General features: G+C 42.8%; 1 protein-coding gene across 9 annotated transcripts in view; it reads left to right on the top strand.

Moving 5' to 3' along the window:
• Positions 1–27,580, top strand: part of NRXN3 (neurexin 3) — a 1,648,921-nt gene that overhangs the window by 1,050,371 nt on the left and 570,970 nt on the right. For 4 of the 9 annotated variants that reach the window (XM_060097975.1, XM_060097978.1, XM_060097977.1 and 1 more), the window contains exon 1: positions 6,751–7,000. The exons of the other annotated variants lie outside the window; for them this stretch is intronic. In XM_060097975.1, coding sequence (XP_059953958.1) covers positions 6,751–7,000 — 250 coding nt within the window. Of the gene's footprint in view, positions 1–6,750; positions 7,001–27,580 lie in introns of those variants that run through there. 9 annotated transcript variants of the gene reach the window in all.

Here is a 27,580-nt window from a genome sequence, read left to right as displayed (position 1 = left end):
TGGAGAAAAAGACAGTTATTTTCATTACTCACATTTATTGACCATTTACTGTGTGCCAGGCACTGTTTATATACAGTTTACAGATGATACCTTTCTAAATCCTCACAACAAATCTTTTGGATAGATAGTATGATTATTCCCATTTTTCAGGTGGAGAGGCTGTGATACAGAGGGGCTAAGGATCTTGCCAACATTTTTCACAGCCGCTAACAAGCAAAATCAGGATTTGAGCCTAGGCAGTCAAGCACCAGAGCCCAAAATCAAAATCTGTATGCACTCTCAAAGTCTCTTCTAAATTTTTGATTTGATAATTTTTTATAGACATACAAATGATATTATTACTTCTGTTATTATAGAACAATCATTCACATTGTTTGAGTCATTAAAACTGGATAAAGATTTACATGATCTCTGATAGCCAGTGTAAGCTTAGAGAAGACTAACAGGGGTTTAAATGTCCAAATCTCTCTATGAGGAAGTAATTGAATTCTGTCCTTGACTAAAAGCAACATTTGTTTCCATGGTAAAATAATTTCACTTGGATTGTGAACAAAGCTGGCTAAAGTTTACACAGGAATATTTCATATTTTTTTCTTTTCCTTAAAGAAATGTGTGAGATTCTAACAAAGCAGATATCCCAGTGCCCTTGATCAAGAGACTGGGAAAATTTCCTAGAGTGATTTTTCTCAACATCCAAACTTCTGATATCCCCATTTCAGCCACAAGGAGGATTAGAAAACAGCTATGGATGTTTATATGAAGGATAAGTTAAAGGAACAGAAGCCACATATATATTCTCTAAACTATAAAATTATACGACAATGCCATTGTCTTCATTTTTTTAGTCAAATACATGTAGGAGTGATACTTAAAAGGATAAAGCTTCTATTTTATACTCCCAGATGTAAAGTATCGTCAAAATCTGCCTTTTTGCAGGATGGCTTTCTTAAGTAAATGAGCAGAAGGATGAATTATGTGGCTATAAATAAACCTACTGACATATAATAAAGCATAGTTCGACTGTTTTATGGAACACTTGGATATATTTATAGCCATGTTAACAGTCACCTGTATTTTTTCAGGACTTTTATTTCATTTCACATTATGAGAGTTTAGTTGTTTTTGTTTTTATTTTCCCTCCTCCCTAAACTTAACTTTTTGGAACTCTGTTTCAAGAGAAAAAGTAAGGATTTCTACTCTTTATATTTGGGGAGAAAAGGGCCCTCACTGGAGTATAGGGCTCACACAGAAACAGACTGCTCCAGTGTTTTCTGTGTCTGTGCAGTCAGATTAGCTGTACTTGCAACAAACAACCGGATGGGTGTCTCCTGCCAGCAGCAAAGTGGAAAGTCAGTCTGTGCAAGTGAGAGAAGGTACATGCAGAGACAAAATGTATTGTGAGAGACTGACAGGGCAGCGCCACATTAGATTCCTGGCACCTGACACGATTAAGTACTATCATGAGGCTTATTTTAGGAGCCAGAAGATTCCCCAGACTACCTTATAGCTGAGGTACCCACCAAAGGAAGACAGAGAGTGTCAGATGGGTCAGGATTCTCGTACCTTATCTTGAGACAGTCTTTTTCGGGGAGAGGAGAAGCGGGGATATTAAAACAGAGGGAAGAAATCTATAATGCCAAATTCTGCAGATTGAAACAATAGAGAAACCAAGCTATTAACTAGGCACATCCAGCCACAGGCTTCTTTTGTTTTTTGAAACTGCATTCCATTCAGAAACTTAAGGTTCCAAAAAGTCTGGTTAGGATGCCATGAGGGTTTATCCAAGTGGAGCTAAGCGTGGTTGTTCCTGTGAAATTATTTATACTTTTCAACTTTAAATCTGTGGTGAGCATAACGTTTCTAAATCTATTTCTCTTCCTTTCTATCTTAAAAGTAGACTCTCATCTTCATCCTGGAGCTCATTCCTAAGTGTTCTCATTCAAAGGGCCCACTAGAAAAGACAACTCAGGAGGAAAGAGGGGAGCTTTTGGTGGTAGTCCAGGTGATGACAAATCCTTCAGCTGGAACTATAGATGCAGGCTGTGTCTAGGAGTTATCTCTGGAGCTAAAAACCTAAGAAAAAATACTTAATATACCAGCCTAATATAAACTCTAATAGACCTGAGAATGATGGGAATTAGAAAAGAAGTCTAAGTAAGAATGTGTTGACTGGAGGAAGAGAGAGGAGGGATAGAAAACAAATGAAAAAAAAATTCAATAATATGTTAAATTGGAGAACATTCATTTTATCAGGATAATTGTGGATTATTTCTTTAAAGTTTAAGAAGTAAAATAAACCAGTCTTGCATTTGTCCTCTGATAAGTCTTCTCAGTATTTAACTCAGTCCCCAAATGGAATCAGCCTTTCTGGAATTCATAGATACTTCTTTTGACATTTTGCAAAAAATAAATAAATAATTATAAGCATGACAGGTAAAATGAATAGTTCCAGCTGTGATGCACCAGCAGCATTTCCAGATTTTGTACTGCATTAAGGCTTTATTTTTCACTTTGTTCCCTAGCAGAGAATTGATTGGAAGGTACATCTAAGCTTCCCATCCTTCCTTGGGATGAAGGAAAAAAAAAAAAAAAAAACAGTCTCCAACACTCAGTGCCAATTTAGAAAAGAAGAAAAACGTTAAGTGGAGAGGTGGTCAACTCATCATCTCTGGAAATGTGTGTCTCTGGGGATCAGTGTCACTAAAGCCAGCTAAATATGTCAGTGGAATGAATGCTATATAAAAATCTGAGTCTGAGGTTAGCAATTGATTCACTGGATTCATTAATTCAGCAAATATTTACCGAGCTTCTACTATGTGCTACCCACTCTTCCACACACAGAAGATATAGGGGAGACCAAGACAAAGTTTCAGCTTTCAGGGAACTTACAGTCTTTTTAAGGAGATAGACTATGAACAATTATAAATAAAATAATTTCAGAAAGCGGAGAGTGCTTCGAAGGAAATAGAACAAAGTAATGGGATAAAGTGCCTTTCAGGGTGGTGGTGGCTAACTTTAGATGAGGGCCAGAGAGGGCCTCTGAGGAGGTGACGTCTCCAATGAACCAATCACATGAAAATCTTAGGGAAAAGTGTTCCAGAGAAGAGGGGACAGCAAGTATAAAGGCCTTGAGTTGGGAAACAACTTGGCACATTCAAAGAGCAAAAAGTGGGTCTGGGAGACTGGAAGGTAGTGAGTAAGGGGTCATCTGGCAGAAGATGGAGTTGGAGAATTAGGTATAAGCCAGGTCATCTAGGTCTCTTCAAGGCCACGTTACAGAGTTAGACTAAGTCCAAAGTGCAGTGGGGCTCCATCTGGAGGACAAAATCAAGGAGTGGTTGGATTGAATGGGAATTTTTTTTTTTAAAGATTTAATTTTATTTATTTTTGGCTGCATTGGGTCTTTGTTGCTGCGCACAGGGTTTCTCTAGTTGCGGCCAGCGGGGGCTACTCTTTGTTGCAGTACACGGGCTTCTCCTTGCGGTGGCTTCTCTTGTTGCGGAGCCTGGGCTCCAGGCATGCCGGCTTCAGTAGTTGTGGCACATGGGCTCAGTAGTGGTGGCTCGCGGGCTCTAGAGCACAGGCTCAGTAGTTGTGGCGCACAGGCTTAGTTGCTCCACGGTATGTGGGATCTTCCTGGACCAGGGATCGAACCCGTGTCCCCTGCCTTGGCAGGTGGATTCTTACCACCAGGGAAGTCCCTTGAATGGGAATTATCATCTGCCTTAAGGGAGGATGCTTAATATATATATTTTTCTCACTTTTGTCCTAACAGTAGCCTGAGACCCTAAATATGTACTTAACCTTCTTGGAGCTTTAGCTTATTTTTGTATTAGACAACAAGTACTGCCACTCTTTGTCTGGTGCTATGGCCAGGTGCTGTGTATACGTTATCTCATTTAATACTCCCAAGAACCTCATAAAGGGAGGAATTATTCCCATTTTACAGAGGAGGAAACAGGTTTAAACTGAGTCTCCATAAATCACCCCTCTCTCTTATTGTGCTATTCCTGGGTACATGTTGCTAGTTTAAAACATTGTGTTTGTGGGCCACCACCCAAAGGCATGAAAGATCATGAGTGAGGGCTATCCCATTGGAGGCTGTGGATCTTGAATCACCCTTAACAGCTGAGAGCCAGAACAGGTGGGATGACCGTGCACCATTTAACATGGGCAGCAGGGATCCTTAGGAGAACACCAATTTCATAACCAAAGTACCGAGTCACCATCATAAATTCTGAAATGAACTTATATATTTGATCTTGAAGACAAATCATTCATAGGTTTGGTATCTTTACGTTAGAGACAGGTAATGCTAACTTCTTCAGTGTCTCCTCGAGGTGCCCCAAGAATGAATAGGACTGTCTTAGTCCCTTATTCTCAGTCAGGGGGGGGTGAAATGTTTATTGAGAGCAGAAGTATAATAGTTGCTATAAACTCCTTTTTAAAAAAGGAATGCCCCCTAATTGTTATATATATATATATGTGTATATATATATATATATATATATATATATAATGTATATATGTATATATATATATATATAATGTATATATGTATATATATACATATACATATATATACACACACAGACACGATTTAACCAGCAAATGTCATGATACGATTTAACCAGCAAGTATTATTCCCTCACCTCCCTCCTCCATCTCCACCTGCCCCCCCAAAAAATATATATATAGTGTGTGCTTTTGTAACCAAGGTGAGTGGGAAGGAAGGAGTCAGAGCCAGCAAGCCCCCAGAGTCTAGGAGGCTGTTGGGTTTCTGTCTCCTGCTGAACAGCATAGTTAGGAGAAGTTGGGCGGCGGAGAGAGGGGGCGTAGAATGGAGGCTGCCTCATCCAGAATGTTACCATTCCCTGGCAGAGCCCTGGGTCAGCTTTCTCCTGGAGTAACAGATGGCCACAACAGGTGCGCCAAGCTTCTTCCTGCCACTCCCGCTCTCCCCTGCAGGTTCAGCCTGGGTGTAAAAGCCTCACTCTCTTTAGTGCCCAGAGTCCTGGAGGCCCAAAAGCTTCACCCACCTGGGGCAGCACCTCTAAGGCCAGTCCAGGACAGGCCAGCAGATGCAGCCCTCACCTCTCCTGAAGTTCTTTGACCAGGTCAGCCAGAACGGGCGCTAACCCCTGGGTCCTGAATTCCAAGAGCATCCTGTTTACCAGGGATGGAAGGGCCTCCAGCCATCAAACCTCTCACCCTCCGGAGTTCCCGGTCCACCTCTCTGCCTTCCCCTTTGAGAACCAAGACGCGTTCCCGCCATTCGCCCCTCGGGTGGGCCCTGGGCATCCGAACCCCCCCAGAGAGGCACACCCGGGAGAGTGGCCGCGCGGTGCTGACCACCAGCTCAGGGGGAGCACCTGCGGCACCACCGTGTGCAGACGTCCCGGCGCTTCTGCTACTCAAGGGGGTTATTTTCATTTCTATTTGGGACTACTTTAGCCTTAGCCGCCGCCTGCAGTTTTTCTTCCCCTGTCGCTGGAGTTTGGCTTACTGCGCCTGGGAGAGGAGAAGGGACAAGGTGATCAAAGGCGCAGGGTCCGTCTGCCCGCCTCACACACGCGCGCGCGCGTGCTCATAAGGAGCGGAGCGTGAGGAGGGTGGGGGGCTGTGCGGGAGGCTCGCGCGGGTGTAGACGAGCGGGCGAGCGAGCGTGTACTTGAATGGGGAGGGCAGGGATTCCGGGTCGCTCGGGCCCCTCCTTCCTCGGAGCCAGCCAGTCCCTCGGCAGAGCGCTCGGGCGGCACTGATTTGCTCTCGGGAGTGCGCTATTTGCATACGACTTGCCCATTTGTGAATTCGGTTCCCCAACTCCTCGCTTCACTTCACCTGTACCTCCCAGGGCCGCGCACTTTGCAGGCGCCCGCCCCCCTCTTGGCCACCCCTGCCGCCTACCGGGCACCTCCTCTCGCGCCTTCCCTGCTCGCCCACCCACCTCTCCGCGCCCCGTGCCACTGTTGGTTTGGGTGGCTGCTCCGAGCCGGGTTCCTTCTCCTCTTCTTCTCTCTCTCCGGTCCTTCTTGTTCTCTTCCTCCGGCTGCTGCTGCTGCTTTTCATCCAGTTGGGAAACCCAGGACGCAGGCGGCTGCTCCGTGGAGCTCTTCCAGAAAGCGTAGGGTTAACAGCCTCCGTGCCCTTACACCGAGACTGCGAGGAACCCGCGAAGAAGTCTCCCACCTGCAGCCCCCCCTTTGCCTGGCAGTTCTGCATTGCATCGCATGGGAGTGGAAAACGAAAAAAAAAATGTTCAAACTGCTTGGATGTTGGGATAAACTAACCTGAACCTCCTTGGGTCTCCTGCTGCCTCCTCCTTTTCCTTCGTTTCCACCTTTCCTCTGTGTGGCTTCCCGGAGTGTGCCGTTAAGTCATCCGGTCTGAGGTGCCCAGAGATCAGGAGCTGCGCCTGGCCTCCCCTGACATGTGTGGCGTCCCGGGGCTCCCTAGGAGGGCTGCTACACCTGGGTGGACTTTGACATCCTAAATTTCAGCTCCAGGAAAGGGGAGCTTTTGCCTTATATCCTTTTATTTTTAAAGTAGTAGTTGCTTGTTGTTGTTTTTTTTTGTTTGTTTTTTTTTTTTTTTCATCATCTGTCTTGAAAACGCTTATTCCTTCCCTCTTTCCAAAATTTGGGCCAAGTCTTCCTCCTGCTATGATGGGCCCCTGGGCATCATGAACTTCATTATTGCTCACTGGCTGGAATTCAAACTGCCCATCTGTGGTGGTCCAGTGTGTTGACCATGCACCTGAGAATCCACGCAAGACGGAGCCCTCCTCGCCGGCCGGCCTGGACGCTTGGGATCTGGTCCCTCTTCTGGGGATGTATCATCAGCTCCGTGTGGAGTTCCTCTAATGTACCCTTCTCCTCCTCCTCCTCTTCTTCCTCGCCGGGGTCTCACTCTCAGCACGAGCACCATTTCCATGGCAGCAAGCATCACTCAGTGCCTATTTCTATCTATCGCTCCCCTGTTTCCCTTCGAGGAGGGCACGGTGGGTCTCTGCTCTTTATCCTTTTAATGGGGCATAGCAATTCCTTAACCCACTTGCCTTTCAGGTAATGTTAAGGGTGGGAAGAGAATTTTAAAAATTGAATTTAAAATAATGAAAAGCATCGCATGTGCATGAGGGAAGAAAATGTCCAGTTTCTCCCTAAAAGGCTAGAGTTTTCTGCCCCAGTCTCCCCATATTCTCTAATGGGTCCTCCTCTCCTTAGCTCCCTTATTCATAGCTTCACAAGCACCGCATCCTCCCCTTTGCAACCTTCTGCCTGCTTCACCCCCCATGATGGCAGACAACTTGGTCAGATAAGTCCCCAGTGCTGCACTTTTGAGAATTCATTCATTCACCCTGCTTTCACCTTTCTTCTCTCTGATCTTGTTTGAGAGCTAGTCGTGGGAAAATAGCAGACAGCAGGAATCCTTAGGTCTTCAGCCTGAAGTTGATTGAACTGCTATAAAGTGGCCTATGTGGTAAAGGTCGGGGGTGGGGGAAAGTAGCTGAGTGTAATCTTTAATAACCGGTGGTCATTATTGTTCATTTGGGCCACTTTATGTTTGTCCACATGTCAGAAGGAGGGAGCAGCTATCATGAAAACTGTACACCTAATACTGCTAACTACCCAAGAGGAAGCAATGTATAAGATAAGGCAAAGTCCATTTATAATTTAACCAAGTGTATATTATTGCCCCTTCAGTTCCACCATCTATGGAAATGTTATTTCAATTAAAGGTAGCATGGGTGGGTTTGTTCACACAATATAAGTACAATATGTTTTGCTCTAAATGACCCTCCTAGCATAGTGATTGAAGGAAGAGATCTATGGCTCTTAAAATGATATTCAGCTTTGAGCAGGCTGCCTCTGAGAGGGTGATGTCTGCCCCGAGGTAGGCTCTTGCTGTAGTAAACTGTTCTAAAGAAGGGAGCTTCATTATTTGTTTACTATGCACCGCACCCTGATGGTGAGGAGAACGGGGATCACAGAACCCAACTGCAGGAGCAGCCCTCTGGGGGGCAGCGAGAGCAAACCACACTAGAGGTCCCCTGCCCTAGCTTGTATTGTGAAGGCCTCTAACATACAGACCGCGTTCGGAATGTCAGTCCTTCCCACTGCCTCCTAGCCCTGGGTTTCTGCTCTGTGCTCTCTGTAGCGTTAAGTGGAAGCACATTGAGAAAATGCCAGCACGTACTCCGGCTCTTTCTGACTGTCTCTTTACATTTTATTTGATGGAGTTGTCAAGCAGCTCAGAGCTTGTAAGGTTGGTGGAGGCGGGTGGTGGGAAGGAGGGAATGCTTGATCTTGATCTGGTTGCTGTTTTCTCTGTGACTCCTGCTAGGTCGGGTGTAAGCTTTCAAAAAAAGAAAAAATAAATAAAACATCCTAGGAGAGGAAAGAACCACAACCACGAAAAATGCAAAAGCAATTTCATGGAAATAGAAAAATGTTAGCTCCTAAGGAGGAGAGGGACTGGGAGTGGGGGTGGGATTGTAAAGATTGGGAAAGAAAAAGAGGGGATGGGAGATGGAGGAAGCCAGACAGACTATTCCTAATAGCCGTAATTAAACACAGAAACGCTCAGCGATAATTAGCTAAATTTTGCTAATTAGTGTAAATGATCAGCAGGGAGACAAAGATTATGTATTAGTTAGAGGTTATAGGCTGGCAAGGTCTCCGTGTTTTCTGTTTGGGATGTAAACAGTTAAGAGCAGCTACTAGTTAAGTGATGGAATTTGCAATACTTACCGGGGATTCCTAGGTCTGTCAATCTCTTTCTTTCTCTCTGGCACTTTCTCTCTCTCTCTCTCTCTCTCTCTCTCTCAGCTAAAGGGGCAAAAGGAGTTGAGCCAGCACAGGTTAAAAACAACTGTTCTCTATTCATTTCTTCATTGACCAGTTGCTCAGTACCCTCTAAATCTTCTTGACTGGTTCCATCTTCTTTCACATTAACCTACATCTGATAAGATTCAGTACGATGGAAAAGGAGAACAAAGTAAATAAATGACTAGAGACCCTAGAAGAGGCCCTTAGATGCCCAGAGCTGAGAATGCAGTGAACTTCAGGATCTGGCATGACTGAGACAAGAAAGCTCATGAAATCAACTTTGCAGTATCTTCTTTCAATCCTGAAGTCCCATCCCACTGAGCTGGGCTTAGAGACTGAATGCATCTATATTAAGCAGGCTCCTTGCATATTTAATTAATGTTTTTGAGCTTGAAATCAAGAGAAGCAGCAAGCAACAAGATACCCCAAACTCTGGCTTCAATCCCTTATCTAAGCTGTGCCCTTTTCTCCCTGAAAGGACCAGGAGACCCGTTGGTGCTCCATTAATGCTCCTCTGATTCTTACTTAGAGTACACTTGCTTTCCCCTAGTCCAAGACAAAGGCTTAGCTAACAGCAATTGTTTTAAAAAATCTTTTAGATGGAGGTGGTAGGAGGCATAGCACCATGAGACTAATGGTTGTTACTAATAGTTTTCTGCCAACCCTATTCCAGCGTTAAAAGGAGCAGTCTATACTGTCTGTGAGGAAGTAAATGCCTTTCATTCTGGTATAAAATGAAAACTAGAGCGTTGAGTTCAAGAACCTTCTCTGGACTCAAGAGAGATTTTTTTCCTTTGCTTGTTTTTTCTACCCTTGTTCACTTTGCATATTTCCTGAGAAACCAGAGGTCCTCAGAGCTGCCCATTAATGAGTTTTTGCCAACCCTCCTTCTAAAACATCCAGCCCTATAGTGAGACACACACTAAAACAGATGGAAGAAAGAGAAATTCTCCAAACAGCTGTTCTCCTACCCATGCTTGGTTCTGATCTTTAAAAAATTGATTATGTATAGATTTGCCTAAAATCTTGATCCCAGGGCAGCCTAAAGCAGGCTGAGCTCCTTTATAAGTTGGGGAGACTAAGGCCACACCTGCCCGGGGTATCCAATATAGTCTCAGGTTAAGGTTGTGTCTTCAGATACAATTAACTCTCTTCTCAACTGGAGTCTAGTAAGCTTTTCCCCATTGCTCAGTCCCTTCCTTCAGGCTCCCTGCTTTCTTTCATGCTCTCTTCTATTGAACTAACATTTATTGGGTATTTACTATGTGCCAGGCTGTGTGTAACCTGCTAAGGATAGAAAACTAAATAAGACATTGTATTGTTCAGCACGGGATAATTTCAGAAGTATTTGGATCATCTATGAAAGATAAGTGCTTCTAAAAATTTTAAAAATTTGAGGGATGGGACAAGGATCCAGATACCCAACCAAATTAATTAATATAAAATCTAAATATCCCTTGTGAAATGCAGATTCACATTGTTCTGTTATTCAGAATAACCCTACAGGTATTTTTCATCCTCAACTTTATTTTCATACTTATATATCATGCTTATTGAAACTCCTGGATAATTTAGTGGTATGGGACATATAAATACTAAAATACATTTGTTTACCAACCTTCAGTTTCATAGGAGAGTTTCGTATATTTGCTTTCCTCTCTCCCACCTTTAAGAAATCCAATGCACATCTACTTAAAAATATTTTAATACTTATAGTTTAGAAAAAGTTTTCTCTACAGAGCCTAGGTTTAGTATGCTCCTTATATTTTATTTTCCATAAAATAGCAGACCTTTCTGTCTCTTTAGGCATTTGGGGGTACCTAGTTGAAAACCTAAAACTCAATTTTACAAGGGAATATACCACAATGTATTTAGAGGAAAGTCTCTTGCTCAGAAACCTGTGTGTGTGTGTGTGTGTGTGTGTGTGTGTGTGTAGGTGGGACAACATAAATCCTCTTTGAGTCACCTTAGCAAAGACAGCGGTGGTAGTCCCCCTTGTAGCCCATGAGCCTGGAGTCTTTCTTTAAGAAATTATGCTTCTCATTCATTGTCACAGAGACCCACCTCTGAAGTTTTTCCAGCCACGGGGCTTGTTTTGCTCTGATCTACTGAGCACTTTCTTTTGCTCAGCCAGCTGCTTTCTAACCACTTTCTCTCTCCCTTCCTTCTTGGGATTCAGATTGCTGAATAATTCAGAGTGTTGGTTGACAGATAAAATGATAAGATTTATATGTCTTTGGCCTTGGTGATGAATTAATTAAATTGGTTTCTTTTTCTCTGTCTCCTCTAGATGCATTGTTTGGCTTCTCTAAAATTTGCTGGCAAGTGGTGGGTCTGGAGATTAACTTGTTCTTGAAAGGCCACCGTAGGAAGATTATACTATCCCAGTGTAAATTTCTTCAGGACTTTCAACATGGATCATTGTGCGGGGGTTGGTGGTTGGAGGTGAGGCCTGCCATATCAGAGGGAGAAGAGATGAGAGAATTGGAACAATTCCTTTCAGGAAAAACATAACAGAACAAAACCCTTCACCAAACTGGCTGATGGCTGGAATTTAGTAGTAAGACCTTTATTGTTTTCTTGTCTGATTTTGAATCTGGAAGACATAACATATTTTATTTTACATTTTAATGAAGGAATTTATCAGATCTCAGAAAGCTTACTTCGCTAGGACTCTATGTGATCTGGGAGGGAGGCAGATCTCTCAAGATTAAACTTGAACTTAATCATACTTCCCTTCCTGTATTAGTTTGTTAGGGCTGCCATTAAAAAAAAAAAATCGGGCCTCCCTGGTGGTGCGGTGGTTGAGAGTCCGCCTGCCGATGCAGGGGATACGGGTTCGTGCCCCGGTCTGGGAGGATCCCATATGCCGCGGAGAGGCTGGGCCTGTGAGTCATGGCCTCTGGGCCTGCGCGTCCGGAGCCTGTGCTCCGCAAGGGGAGAGGCCACAGCAGTGAGAGGCCCGTGAACAGCAAAAAAAAAAAAAAAAAAAAATCAACACCAAAAAACAGACTGGGTAGCTTCAACAACAGAACTTTATTTTCTCACAGATCTGGAGGCTAGAAGTCCAAGATCACAGTGGTGGCAGATTTGGTTTCTTCTGAGTCCTCTCTCCTTGGCTTGCAGTTGGCCACCTTCTTGCTGTGTCTTCAAGGGGTCTTTCCTCTGTGTTCATGCATCCCCAGTGTTTCCTTGTATGTCAGAATTTCCTCTTCTAATAAGGACCCGGGTCAGATTGGATTAAGTTCCACTCAAAGGTTCCATTTTAACCTAATCACCTCTTTAAAGGCCCTATCTCCAAATATAGTTGTATTCTGATGTTCTGGGGGTCTAGGCTTCCACACATGAATTTTGTGGGCACACAGTTCAGCCCATAACACTCCTCCTCCTCCCCCAGGACCCAGTCATTGCAAAGTAAAAATGTACTGTTCAGTGCATCTCTGTTGAACTCAGTTCAGACTTTCACTGGTGGGAAAATAAAACCTTCCATGACAGTGGCAGCAATTTACAAAATTGATAAGATGGGGCCTCCTCAGGAAAAATCCTATTTACATCTATGGAGAAAACAACACCAGTAACTGTAGTTAATATTTGTGTTTGCTTTCCTCTTGGTTTATCTCTTGTGATTGAGTCTCTACCTTGATGTGCACACAGGCTAATTCTGTCTGACTATAGCCCCGTGCTCTGCAGACAAACTCTAATACCCACACTCAATGGCTCTCTCTTGAGACCGGCTGCCATTCCAGGCCTGGCGTCCCTGCTCTACCAGGGACTTCCTTTATGAACTACAGTGGCTCACTCTTTTCCTTTCTCAAAACTAGGACGGCATGATTCTCCAATCTGTACGTCTTTAAAGACACCACTCTGTATCTTCAACCTGTCCGAGTTCTACAGGTCTGCCAGTATTTTGTAGGTCTGTTTTCTTGACTATGATAATAACTTATGCCAAAGCCACAGCCACAGCCAGGTTTTCTCTTCTCCTCTCTCCACCAGAAGCAGCATAATGTACAAGAGGGACACACTGTGATGTTGTAAAGCCCACAATCCAACTTCACCACAGTCACGCAGAGACAGAAAGAATGCAGCTTTCATTTAAACACGCCTTTTTAATACTAGAAAGGAGCTCTGCATTGTGTTTAAAATGCTCTGCTGTGTTTGGCCATATCAGGGCAGGGGGCAGAATAGCAACTGAGTTTATACAGAGCAGGTGGTTTATTTCTACTTACAGTTAGAGTTTTTGCGAAAGACTTGCTGGGATCGTATGACAACATATAACGCACACCTCCTGTGTACCAGGCACTCTTCCAATGCTTTACGTATATAATTTCATTTAATCTAACAATCCTTGACCTTAATAAGGTTACCGCCGTTTCATAAATAAAAACAGTGAAACTCAGAGAGCTTAAGTGACTTGATCAAGGTCGGGGTAGAGCCAGGCTTCAAACCTGGTTCTGACCACAAGGCTCTTGGTCTTTTTGTTCTCCCTGACAGACCGTCGTCTCAAGAAACAGACAACAAACACAGTGAGTTTAGGGATTATCTGATCCTCTGATGTTCCAGATGGCCAAAGTGGGGACTTAGACAAGGGCCTCCCATCAGTATCAGAATCAGCTGGGAACCCAGGCAGTACGACGCTACGTCCATCACCCTTTTACTCTACAGCACAAATGCCGCCTTCTTCTTCCTCCAAGACCTTTTGCTTCAGGTTGATCTCCCCTTAACCAGATTAAGTCCTGTAGGAATGGATTCTGCCAGCCTTGGATTTTCCTGGCCTTCTGTGAAATTAATGTTTCATATGTATTCTTCTAGTAGGTGTCTGGCTTTGTGCCAAGAGCTAGAATTCTTGGGTGTTCTGAAGGTCTCCTCAATGGGAGACCCTAGTGTGAGAAAGTGCTCATATTCGGGTTGGTTCCCATGCAGGGAGACATTTCCTGTCCTGGTTGGGCCTCACTGGCCAGAAAGCAGGGGGCAGATGACTTGTGTGTTCACCTGTCTCTGTTTCCCATCTGAAGCCACAGCCCAGTTATTGTTCAAAGACACGTTCCCTGCCCCAGTTCCCACCCTTTGCTCACCAGCTGTTGAGGGGCTGTATGAACATAAAACCTCCAGAACCCCGAAAGCCACCTTTTCTGAGATACTGTCCGCACCCTCCCTTTTTTACTGTTTTGAAATATTCCTGTCAGCCACCCCCCACGTTAAAACATAATGGTGTATCCTCCTGAGTGACTTCCCCCCAAACTATGAATTTCAACTATTTCCCAGGCAGTCTTTCAAAATTTGAATATAATTACATGTTTTGGGTGCAAATTGTGGTTTTTGCTACATAAGAAACTAATGGAAATGATCCGCCTGTTCCTGTAGTTTACAGATTATATGCTTCAGAACCGAGGGTATATATTTAGGCAGCTTTTCTGTGTGGCACATTAAAATGAAAATGAACTGGGGTGAGCCACCATGGTTGCTAAGCAGTAGAGCAGGTTGACAGAGCAAAGCATTAAACTGAACCGGTGTCAGTGTTTTACTTAACATTTATTTGCTTTGCACCTTTGTCATTTGATGTTGTCAAAGAAGAGAAGGGGGAGGAGATAGGCAGGGTCTGGCTGTCTGCACAGCTCAAACAAGGAGGAAGAAATAATCAGCCCACGACATCCAAGCAAAATGAGCACATTTTAAAAGTTGAAATTGCCATACAGGGAACTCTTTTTTTATGAAGAGCGTGCAAGACTTGTAAAAGTGCACAGGTGTGTCTGACAGCTTCAGGAACACGGACCTGGGCAGACACTTGTTTTTGCAGTATGGGCGATGACTACCAAAGAGGGATTAGCTTCCCCAGGTCAAAAATTTTAAATGTGCTTCCACTGTCCATTTAATTCCTGGTTTCAAGTCCTAGACTTATCATGAGCAAGTAGGGATAGGCAGCAAAGTCTTTTGGGCTTCTTTATAAGTGATGACTAACAGAATAAAGCCAACTGTTTTGAACCTCTTTTTTTAATATAAATTTATTTTTTTTAATTTTATTTATTTTTGGCTGCATTCGGTCTTCATTGCTGCGCGCGAGCTTTCTCTAGTTGTGGCGAGTGGGGGCTACTCTTCATTGCAGTGTGTGGGTTTCTCATTGCAGTGGCTTCTCTTTGTTGTGGAGCACAGGCTCTAAGGGCTTCAGTAGTTGTGGCACATGGGCTTCAGTAGTTGTGGATCGAGGGCTTCAGAGCTCAGGCTCAGTAGTTGTGGTGTACAGGCTTAGTTGCTCCGCAGCATGTGAGATCTTCCTGGACCAGGGTTTGAACCTGTGTCCCCTGCATTGGCAGACGGATTCTTAACCACTGTACCACCAGGGAAGCCAGAACCTCTGTTTTTAATAGAGGCTGAAAGGCCCTTGTGAAAAATTAGCTCACAGGTAAAACAAAGTAAGACCCTCTTGGATTCTTCGGGTCAATTTTAGCAGCATTCTGATTTTTTTAAAGTTTGAAAAGATGATTAAAGGGTTAAATCTCAGCTACTGGGAAAATTTGGCCTCCTGAATAATTTGGGTGGGAGGAGGGTCCTGTGACTTAGATAGTCAAGGTATTATTGTATATCTCTTTCCTTGAACCAATTATTATATATCTCTTGACATGGACCACTATCTCAGCATACTTGGATGGACATCTTTGGGTTTTCACTTCTGTCAATTCAATCTTCTTAGAAAAAATAAACCCAAGAAAGGAGACCTCTGTGCTTTTACAAGAATGACAATAGTATCTTCTTTACTCATAATAATAATAATATTACTAATAATAATTCACTTTTTTTAATTCTTTGAATATACCTGACACTCTCCTAAAGGTCTCATATTTAATTCTCCTGAGATAGGTACAGCTGTTTTCACATTTGGAAGATGCTGACACTGAGGCAGAGAATGTTTGAGTCACTCGGGCCATGTGGAGGAGATACATAGGGCAAGATGCAAGGAAAGTGCAGGGAACTTCCATGCCCTTTCCAGGTGAGCCACTCTCCCCAAGTCTCCACGTGTTCCCCAACCCAGAAGCTTTCCCCATCCAGACCCTGTCCTTTAGGGGTCTTTTGGAGGCTTCATTACATAAGCATGATTGATTAACTCATTGGCCATTTGTGACTGATTCAACTTCTAGCCCCTCTATCCTCCCAGGAGGTTGGGGGCAAGACTGAAAGTCCCAACCTTTAACCACCAGCTTGGCTCCACTGGCAATTAGCCACCCATCCCCACCCTCCCCAATCCTAAGGTGCTTACAGAAAGTCATTTCATTAACATAACAAAAGATACCTTTATCCTCTCATCACTGGAAATTCTGGTAGTTTTGAAAGCTGTGAGCCAGGAACTGTGGATGAAGACTGAATACGTATGAAAAGTGTATTTTGGTCATCTGAATGACCAAATATGTATTTCTTATAAATTATAATATTGCAGTCAGGTACTGAACTAAATGCTTTAGCTTACCTCATTTAATCTTTACCAACTATCCTTCAGGGTAGGCACCATTCTTATCATGAATTTACAGGAAAAGAAATTGAGCCTCAGAGAGTTAAGCAATTCACTTTAAGTTCTTCCTCTTGCTAAGCAGTTAACCCCTTGCTTCTACAGTTACCCCTCAGTATCCACGGGGATTGGTTCCAAGACCCCCATGGGTACCAAAATCCGCAGATGCTCAAGTCTCTTAAATAAAGTGGTGTAGTATTAGCATATAACCTTAACCCATACACATCCTCCTGTATACTTTAAATCATCTCTAGATTACTTATAATACCTAATACAATGTGAATGCTATGCAAATAGTTGTACATACAATGTAAATGCTATGTAAATAGTTGCCTGTGTACAGGAAATTCAAGTTTTGCTTTTTTGAAATTCCTGGTATTTTTTCCAAGTATTTTCGATTCGATGTTCCTGGACTCTGCAGATATGAATGAGACCCACGGATATGGAGGGGAGGGCTGACTGTGTTGAACTTAGGTCAGATAACCTGCACAAACATAAAACCTGTTCCCTGGTATTGAGAACAACTGATCAGAACACATCCCTATATTCATAAGTCCTATTGTATTACAGGAAATTATGTGTGCTTTCTGAAGCAGCCTTTGGATATTCAGATAAGTTCCAGAGTCAGCTGGTAGGGAATGGTTACATATTCAATCAAGAATCCAAGAGTGAGGGACCCTCTTTGGTGGCTCACCTACCTCATTTTTTTTTTTTTCTTTTTTTTGCAGTATGCGGGCCTCTCACTGTTGTGGCCTCTCCCGTTGCGGAGCACAGGCTCCGGATGCGCAGGCCCAGCGGCCATGGCTCACGGGCCCAGCCGCTCCGCAGCATATGGGATCCTCCCAGATCGGGGCACGAACCCATATCCCCTGCATCGGCAGGCGGACTCTCAACCACTGCGCCACCAGGGAGGCCCTCACCTACCTCATTTTTGATTCACCGTAAGAAACTCATTTATCAGGAATTTTAGTTTCCAACATATAGGCTTTCTCCTCAAATTATAATTTAAACCACCAAACCTTCCTGGTTTTAGTTCTCTTACCTGCAAAATCAAAGAATCGCAATTAATGATCTTGAAGTAGCCTGCCATCTTTATCTTAGCAAGTTTGGTATTCATCTTTCTATAGGCGCTAATAGGCACAATTCTGATGATTTCTAAAATACCTTGCCACTCTTATTAGATCACCTTTGAACCTACTTTTATCCTTGACCATTCATACATATGGCAGAAGCTTATTAATTTTGAGGGTAAAACTAATGGAATGAATATTTCAAGAGTATCAATGGTTTTCATATTGGGTGAATACGTGTGTGTGCAGGTGCACATGTGGGTGAATGTGTGAGCTAGAAAAATATAATGTAGCATAAAGGCCTTGATAGCAACCTAATCAGCTCCTGACCTGGAATGTGAAGATCAGGCATGAGGACTAAGACTGCTGTGCATTACAGACATAAAGATGTTTCAGTACCTGTTCCTTATTCTGGTGTCATTTATCAGTGTGTTGTGTCAAGGGGACTTGCATTAACACACTAATTACAATCTAAGAGGGGGACAGTGTTAATGTGAGATAGGAATGTAAACCTGGGGACTTGGCCCTCTATAGCCAATCCCTGTCTTTCAGGTGATTTATTTATTGGGTTTTATATGCCATGGGGTCATTTTATGTGTATGTACTGCTAACCCCATCATCTGTCAGTTATTAGGGGTCTACTAGACTAGTTATCATATAAGAACACTCTTTCTGACAGTGTTGAGATAGTGACCCTTTATTTCCCTGCACAGGGTAACTTAGAAATAAACCCACCACCTGAACACTAAGTTTTTCAGGCCCAGGGGTGATGCCCCTAAAAGAATATTCTGATGAAAGGTCTTCATTGGACTGAAAAGCTGCCTTGCATTTGTGGAATTACCAAACGCTGGACTTGGAAGAGGTCTGTAGGGACCTTTTCCAATCAAATTATTTTCATGCAGAGAAAGATTAACAGCCTGGGAGTTTATGAATTGTTCCCAAATCACACTTTTCAAGTTAGGGGCAAGTTGAGGCTGAAACACCAGCCCTTTCTGTACTGCACCACAGTGTTAGTATGCAAAAGCAGGTGTCACCTGTTTTGCTGTGGACAAGGAGACGGGGATGGTCTCTGGTACAACTGGAGTAATACATCAGCACAGCAAGGTCAGAGAGCATGAGAGCCAAGTCACTCCAAACACTCAAATTGGTTCCCTTAATTGCTGTCACAGAATGCAGTCCTCACTCCGTCCCAGGCACTGCTCCCTCACTGGGTCCCTGCTTTCTCTCTACTCCAGCAGCCTGGAAGGGAAACTCAGTGCACCAATCAAACTGTTTGATGAGAGTTTTGAGCCTTATTACAGGGAAGGTTTCATCCTTCCATGGAAGGAAAGAGAAAGAGAGAAATTAAATTGAAGTGTAAATCAGTTAAGAGCTTAGATCCTGCACATCCTTTCTTTTTAATCAGGAGTAAAATGAGAGGAGAGTTTTAAGGCTCATCACAAGACACCATTAACTACCCAAGGAACTCTTGACAGAAGATGGTTTGTCATGAGAAGAAAAGTGTACAATCTATCCGAAAAAGGAAGTATCCAGAAGTTGTTTAGAAGGATGACACAGAGGAGGAGGATGGTTTGTTTTCCTGTGGCTACCCAAGCTTCAGTTCCCCTAGCTGGCCAGCACGTTTTCTTGCACATATTAGGTGCTCAATACGTACTTTACATCAATGATGTAGTGTATTATGTAGTGTGTAGCAGATAATTATATATTGTATATGAAAGGGTAATATGTTTTCAATTCATTCAGTTTTAGACAGTGCACTGGAAATCAGTATTCAACATTTTGGCCAGTTTTCCCTCGTGGTTGACATAGTTTTGGTATATTTTTCTAAAATTGCTTGATGTTTGCTATTTTACAACTTGTGTTTTACAGCGTTACAGAGAAAATTCAGGATCTTTTTTTATCCTCACCACAGCTCTCTGCAGCAGGAGGACAAGTAGTAGAATTGTTATTTGTCCCATTTAAAAAAAATTTTTAGCTGATGTAATCAAAACGAAAGGAGCATAAATGTCTTGACCAAAGTCATTCAAGTAGTGAGTGACAGAGCAGAAACTGACACCCAGTTCCTGTCCACTGCCCTGCTTTGCATGACTGAGTATCTGGTGTAGAATTTCTGGGCTTTCTGGAAAAAGAAAAAGGAGAGAACAGCAGAGAGAAGAGTGCTCGCAGAAGCACCGTTAGGGCAGAAAAGTGTGATACGCCTTCATTGGACTTCGCGCTTAATTATTAAGTACTTACAGTGAACAGTGCAATGCCCTGGGCTATGCTCTGCAGTGGACAATTGAAACATAGGGTCTATACTCAAATACTTACAGTGTGGTTACAAATTCTTTAAAATACGGATATCTATCCTTTCCATCCCCATAGCAATCTCAAACATGTCACCTGGATGGATAGTTGTAGCAACCTAATTAACAGGCCTTACTAAGCCTCTGATTGCCCCTTCTGTCTGTGCTCCACCCACCATTGAGCCATCCATCTCAAGTACCAATCTGTTCATGCCATTCTCGCATGGGGCTCCTCCCAGGCTACAGGATGAAGTCCAATCAGATCACATCATGCCCTCTGTAACTAGAACAAAAACTAACCCCTTACCTTCATAATCTTGCCCCTGTTTATCTATGACTTCATTTCCTAACACGATCTTCATTAGACCTTGGCCTAATTCTTTTTTTAAAAAAATATTTATTTATTTAAGCTGCACTGTGTCTTAGTTGCAGCACACGGGATCTTCGTTGCAGCATGTGGGATCTTTAGTTGTAGCATGCAGACTTCTTAGTTGTGGCATGCAGACTTCTTAGTTGCAGCATCATGCAGACTCTTAGTTGCAGCATGTGGACTTCTTAGTTGCAACATGCATGCGGGATCTAGTTCTCTGACCAGGGCTGGAACCTGGGTCCCCTGCGCTGAGAGCACAGAGTCTTACACACTGGACCACCAGGGAAGTCCCTTAATTCTTTTTATTTTATTTTTTAAAATTTTTGTTCCTTGAACATGCCAATTTTGTTCCCATCATAGGGCCTTTATATTATCAATTCCTTCCCTCTGGAACATTTTCTTTTTCATCTGGATTGCCACATGTCCATTTCTTATTATAACATCAGGCTTCGACTTCAGTGTCATCTCCTTAATGACCCAGTCTAAAAAGCACACTTTCAAGTTCCTCTTCAGCATAACAGCATGGTTTCTTTTTATTATAGCACAGATACCTCCAAGAAAGTTCATGTTGTGTGTATTGCTTCCATCAACCTCTGAGAACAGAGACCTTGTCTACCTTGTTCATGGTTTTGTCTCCAGTGCCTAAAACAGTGACTAGCAAGGAGTGAGTTTCCTTAAACATTTGCTGAATGAGTGGATGGATGGATACCTGACATATATTCCTCTCAGATGTGGCTCCCACCCAGCATTTTAGCCTCAATATTCATTAGACCTTTTGAGAACTCCATGACTTTAAAGTATGTTCTTCCCTCGATTGGGAATCTCTCCTATTTGGTAGATTTCTCCGCACTTTTCACCTGACAATTCACTCTGTAGTAACTAGTCTGCCAAGCATTCCCTACCTCCCATTAGCACAGTGAAGTTCTCAACCTTCTGTGTTTTTCTCTATAACACTTTTCTCATTGAATAATTAAAATTATTAAACATATATTAAGGCTCCAACTACATTCTGGGCACTGTCCTGGGTGCCAGATACTCAAATATGAGTAGGATTCAGGCCCCGCAGAAGGTTCATGCCCTGGTAGAGGAGTTCACTCTCATTTTATTAAACATACAATATTGAGTTGCTACCATTTATTGATGGTGATTGTTTTTCTCACTAGATTATGACCTCTTTAAGGGTAAGGAATGAGTTATTTTGGATGACCAACATAGTTCTTGGGGGTTTTTGGTATTTTTGTTTTGTTTTGTTTTGTTTTGTTTTGCGGTATGTGGGCCTCTCACTGTTGTGGCCTCTCCTGTTGCGGAGCACAGGTTGCAGACGCGCAGGCTCAGCGGCCATGGCTCACAGGCCCAGCTGCTCCGTGGCATGTGGGATCTTCCCGGACCGGGGCACGAACCCGTGTCCCCTGCATCGGCAGGTGGACTCTCAACCACTGCACCACCAGGGAAGCCCAGTTCTTGTTTTATAAAAGGTGCTTGATAATATTCATTAATGGAAGAATCTAGTGAGTGGATTAAAAGGTAAGAATGTAAAGTATTGTAATGCATGTAATAGTTTGACAAATGTCATGAAATAAGTAGAAACAACCATGGGAATTTAGAGGGGAAAATGTCGCAACCCATTAGGGCATTAAAAAGAACCAGGTGGCAGAGGGAAACCTTACGTCATGTTTTGAAGGATGATTTCTATGGGCATGCAGGAGAAAGGGACAAATAGGTTTAGGGGAAAAAAATTAGATGTTCAGGATTCAGTGACCCAGTTTGCTGAAGGGTGAGCATGTAGAGGAACATTGAGAGAAGGGCTGGCAAAGGAGATTGGGGCTCTTTGATGGAAGACATTGAAAAATCATTATCATAACAGTTAGCACCCTTGGCATTTATAATTTACAAACCAGTAAGGTGAGCATTATCTGATTTACATCTTTCAATCACCCTGTGATTCTTTTGTCATTATCACCATTTATAAGAGAGGAAGAGGGTCAAGGCTGAGAAGTTGATGCTTAATCCTTTGGGGAGGGTACTGTATCGTTTCAAAATGCAAATCTGGTTTTGTAACTCCCTTCCTTTAAAAAAACAAAAGTAAAGAAACGGACAGAACCTCTTTCTTCATGGGCTTCCAATAGTCCTTCAAATAAAGACAAAACTGTTCAGGGGTGCCTGCCTGGTCTGGCCATCACTGGAGTTTTTAGCCTCATCACCCACCAGGTCCTTCCACCTTCTGTATTGTGGCTTCCTTATCTCCTCTCAGTCATTTCTACTCTTGCTTTGTAGATTTGCCTTTGCTCATTCCATTTAGGCAATCTCCTCACCTCTTCCCCTGGTTGACACCTACTTCAACCTGAGGTCTCTGCTTTTGTATATCACCTCCTCTAGGAAGTCCCCTTCCACTTCCTTCAGAAATTCAAATTCCCCAAATACGGTTCTCATAACCTTCTGGAACTCTCCCCTGTTGTACATTTCACAGTTGCTGCTTTACATTTAGTTGTAAGATTATTTGATCAGTATCTATTTCCCCAAATGGATTGAAAGTTCCATTGGGGTCAGATAGGATCATGACATCTAGAAAATAAAATGTAAGACACCCAACTAAATTTGATATTCAAATAAATGACCAACTTTAAAAAATTTTAAGTATCAATATGTCCCATGAAATATTTAGGACATATTTATACTACATTTCTTTTGTTATTTTTCTGAAACCCAAATTTAACTGGGTATCCTATGTTTTATCTGGCAACCTTAATCAGAAACCACATCTGTTTTTGCTTCTAGCACAATAGCTGGGAGTGCAACAGATGATCATTCAGCATTGGGTGAATAAATGAAATTAATTTAAAAAATGAAATTAGTTTATTCTGGCAGTGTCATGTAGGGTGAATTGGTATGACAAGAGACTGAATTTGGAAGGACTAATTAGCAAACTGTTGCAATCATCAGAGGTAAAAGTAGTAAGTACCCAAGTGGCATTGAGGAAGGAAAGGAGGAACATTTCCACGTAGGAATCAGAATTTGCACAGGTGTGACTATGTAGCAAACCAACATCTTGAGGAGTAGGGGAAAGAATCCTTTCAAATTACTAGTGATTAGGATCAAAAACAATGAAAAAGGTAGAAATAAATATAACCCCTCTCATTTATATACTGCTTCACAACTTTCAAAGTATTGTTCTATGTTCTACAGCATTCCTCTTTGTAGGAGAGGCTTGTTTCTGAAAATATGGCCATTTAATGATTACTGTTCTTTGTAAATACATTAAATTTCCTAGTCAGTGTTGTTGATCAGCTCAGAGATGTTTGCCTTCATTTCTGTGCATTTTTAATAAATTTTTACTTAAGCTTCATATTTCTCGGTGCTGAATCTTATTTCTGAAGCACCAGGTATTATGTGTAACAAACCTCTGGTGCCTTTGTATTAACTGCCTGAGTTTTACAATCATCAGGTTTTCTAAAAATGGGCTAAAAACTAGCCAGTAATGAGATGACCAGCCAGAGGCTAATTTCTGTGTTATTTCTTCCCGAAGCAAGAACAGGTGGAGGTTGACAAGTCACAAGCTCCCACTTCAGATAATAAAGATGTAGTTCCAGTCATTCAAGTTTGTGTTGAAAGAAAATCTTTTCATTCCTTATTTTTCAATTAGCGTTGAGTGTAGCTCCGTGGCCTCTAGCTACAGGAGGGCAGATGAGCGTGTATTCTTAACTAGATGAGTGCACAGAGACCATGGTTGACATTTCCTCAGCTGCTCTTGCAGAGGCCTTGAACATTTTTCCTTGGCACATGCTTGCCTGTGAGCTGCTGTTTGAAAGATCAGGTATGATGAGTGAGTGATTAAATGAGTGAGATGATAAATAGGCAGGCATAACCTAGTGGAAGTAACGTAGACTCTCTATCTTCACACACCTGAGTTTGACTGATCAATCTCTCAGCAGATTATTCTAGACCAGAGGTCAGCAAACATTTCCTGAGGGTCCAGATAGTAAACATCTTTGGTTCTGTGGGATATACAGTCTCTGTTTCCACCACAACTACTCAACTCTGCCACAGGCAGGATGAGTTTGCTGACTTCTGCCCTAAAGCGTAAACTTCCTGAAAATCTGAAAATGGCAACCATAAAATCTATATTATAAGGTTGTGTTGTGATTAAAAGTTTCTAGCTACACAAAGAACGGAGCACCGAATCTGACACATAAATAAGCGTTCAGTAGATGCTAACCAGTGTTGTGATGATAATAAATGAATTTCAGAGCTCCAAAGAATCTTGGAGATCATAGTCAATTTTCTCCTTTTAAAAGATGTCTAAATGGAGGATCCAAAAGGTTCAGGGACTTAGCCAAGGCTAGTGCAATCTGTTTCCCCACAATTCTGTTCATATCACCACTTTCAGAACTCCCAGCAAATATGGCAGCATCAAGCCAAGTGACATCTTAGGGGATATTCGAGCACTGAGTCAACCTGCATGCATTGACTAGCAACCATGATGAGACCTGTGCTGTATATTATGAGTGATACAAAGATCAGTGAAGTTCTTATCCTTGAAGATCTAGCAGCTTTTATTTACTCAGATAACTATAGTGAGGTGGGAAGTGACAAGTGTCAAAAGAGTGAGTGTGTGCCAAGGCTTCTATTTAGGTGCTTACATGTCTCATCTCATATGATCCCCTTAATAGTTCAAATTGTCAGCATTTTACCCTCAAAGACACTAAGACTCAAAAGTTAAGTAAATCTGCTCAAGGTCAAGAGTTAGCAAGTGCTAGAGCAAGGATTTGAACTTTTTTCTCTCATTGCACAAGGTGCGTTCTACCAGACATTGGAGAAGACTTTGTGGATGAAGTGTTTTTCTGTTAGCAATTGCTGCATAACGCACTACTCTGAAACATTTAAAACAACCATGTTTTAAACAACCATGCTGTTTGCTGGTGATTCTGTGGGTCAGAAATTTAAGCTGGATCTAGCTGAGTAGTTCTGAAGGCATCACATTGTATCCCTCATGTGTCTGTAGCTGTCTGGCAGATGGGCTAATGTTGATGGTCTAAGATGATCTCACTCACATATCTGGTGGTTGGTTCTGGCCAATAGTCTGGGGAAACCGTAGGTTCCAGAGAACAGGCCATCTCTGCTCTATGTCACCTCTCACCCTCTACTTGGCTAGCCCGGGCTTCTTCACACAGTGGTCTCAGGGCTGCATTTTAAGAGAGTAATAACAACAGTAGCAAGAACTTTTAAGAGCTTGGAAGTCACACAACAGTGCTTTCACTGCATTCAATTGGTTAAAGCAATTCTCAGAGCCAGCCCAGATTCAGTGGGTTAGGGAGACAATCTCCCAGTGGGAGAAGCAGCAAAGTCACCTTGCAAAAGTGTGGGCATGTGGGGATGGGAGGAATTCTTGCCGTATTTGCTAACAATCTATCACAAAGTCATAACTGAGCTGTGAGCTGGGCCTTAAAAGAAATATAAAGATTTGGAAAGTGTTGACTTTGGCAGAGCCAGGATTATAAAGAACAGCATATTAGTCTTAGTGGAGAATGGGGCCACATACCTGTACTATATTATCTAGGAAATGTTCTCTTGCCTTTGGTCTAACAAAAAAAAACTGCTATTACTATAGGTACGGACATAACTACAAGTGTGGTTTCCATATATATGATACTTATAACTTTTCAGAGGATTTTCATTTCTATTATATTACATTAAATGTGCTATATAGTTTTGTTGCATTTCGTTACTCAGAGAAGGAAGGCACAGCTACTCCCTCTTTTCCTCTCTGCCATTTGGTGTCATCTTTGCAACAAAGCAGATTCTCAGCTCACTTTCCAGAGACAATCGTGTGGCCCATCAGCGGTGATTGACTGTGGCTGAGTGTCAGCCGCAGCAGCTGTTTTGTTGTGAAGATGAAAGTTTGATGGACCTTAAGATGGAAGGGAAGAAAGGGGAAATTTGATTTCATTGGCAGCTGTCTTACCCATCTTCATTAAGATGGGCTGTGGATACTGCAAGGCCATTCTGAACCAGTGGTCATAAAACTAAGAGGCACCACTCACCACTCAACTTAGGCAGCTTATATTGCTGTTTGAAATCTGTCATCTGGGTGGTTATTGCAGAAGGAGAAGGAATCTCCTGTAGGGAATACAGTGGTCGATGTGTGACAGAAGTGAAACTGAAAGAAATAGATTTTTCTATTAGCTTCAAATCAAATCCTTGAAGGTGACGGCACCTGATTCTCTACGGCAGGGTTCAAGCAAATCATTCAGGCTCCCAGAAGACAATATGGGATTAATTCTCCCTTGTGTGCATGCAGGCACGTGTGTGTCTGGGCGCATACATGTTGTGAAAACTATGTGACTCCTCATTTGCAGTCTTGGACTTGGCTCTGTGTGTATGTATAGGGGATGGACTTGTGGACTGGAGGTTGGAGTAGGAAACTGAGATGCAGTGTGAAGAGAGAAGTAGGAGAGAGGATCCAGTCCTAATTAGGGGACTCTTGAAATGAGCAGATCAATATTCAGTTCCCCAGATTTCTGACTCTGAGCTCTTTCCCTCCAGAAAGTGTTTGCTGAAGGGAGGCAACAGAACATATCCTTTTTTTCTGAAGATAAAGCGTTTCAAATGGCAGCCTGCCATGCATGTCTCTCTCCATTTCTGAGGTTCCTTTGTATTTGAGTCCAACACCTCACATCCTGTGGGTTGTAATAATAATGGTAGCAATTACCGTATATTGAGCCCTTGTCGTGTGCCACATCCACATGTGTTGTATATATTACAGTGTCTGTGATCTGTAAAAGAATTCTTTTAAGATAGGTATCATTATCCTTAAGAAACTAAGTCTCAGAGAGGTTAAGTAATTTGCCCAAGAACACACAGCTTGTAAAGTGGCAATGCAGGGATCCAGAACCCCAAAGCCTGTATCCTCCCACTGTACTACCCTGTCTCTTCAAGGCTGGGGCAATAGAAGATACCCTATATGAATGGTGGGAAGATTCATGAAGGAATTTTTTTTTTTTTTGCAATATGCGGGCCTCTTACTGTTGTGGAGCACAGGCTCCGGACACGCAGGCTCAGCGGCCATGGCTCATGGGCCCAGCCACTCTGTGGCATGTGGGATCCTCTCGGACCGGGGCACAAACCCGTGGCCCCTGCATCGGCAGGCGGACTCTTAACCACTGCGCCACCAGGGAAGCCCAGGAAGGGATTTTTAATTCAGCTCTTGTCTAGTTCTTCTTTGGAAGGTCTTCTCAGCTGACATACGGTCAAAACACTAGCCATCTCATCTAATAGTGTTATTGAAAAGAAAGTACAGATTGTGGGCAGTGGAGACTTTTGGATTCAGGAGGGACTTGCTGGATCATCTAGTGATTCCGCTCTAACATTCTCCAGCCACTGTTGCTACCTTGTACAGAAAAGGAGGTCTGGATAGGCCAAGGGCAGTACCACAGTGTTGGAGTTAATGGCAGGATGGAAATACCTTCTCTCTGCCCCTCGCCTTCTCTCCTCTACAACACTGCACATTTCTTGTGGAAAAATTTACGTTTTTTAGG

Source organism: Mesoplodon densirostris, chromosome 4, assembly GCF_025265405.1.
Source record: "Mesoplodon densirostris isolate mMesDen1 chromosome 4, mMesDen1 primary haplotype, whole genome shotgun sequence".
Taxonomy (NCBI): Eukaryota; Metazoa; Chordata; class Mammalia; order Artiodactyla; family Ziphiidae; genus Mesoplodon; species Mesoplodon densirostris.
The sequence above is the reverse complement of the archived record's forward strand: the minus strand, read 5'-3'. Positions and strand labels throughout refer to the sequence as shown.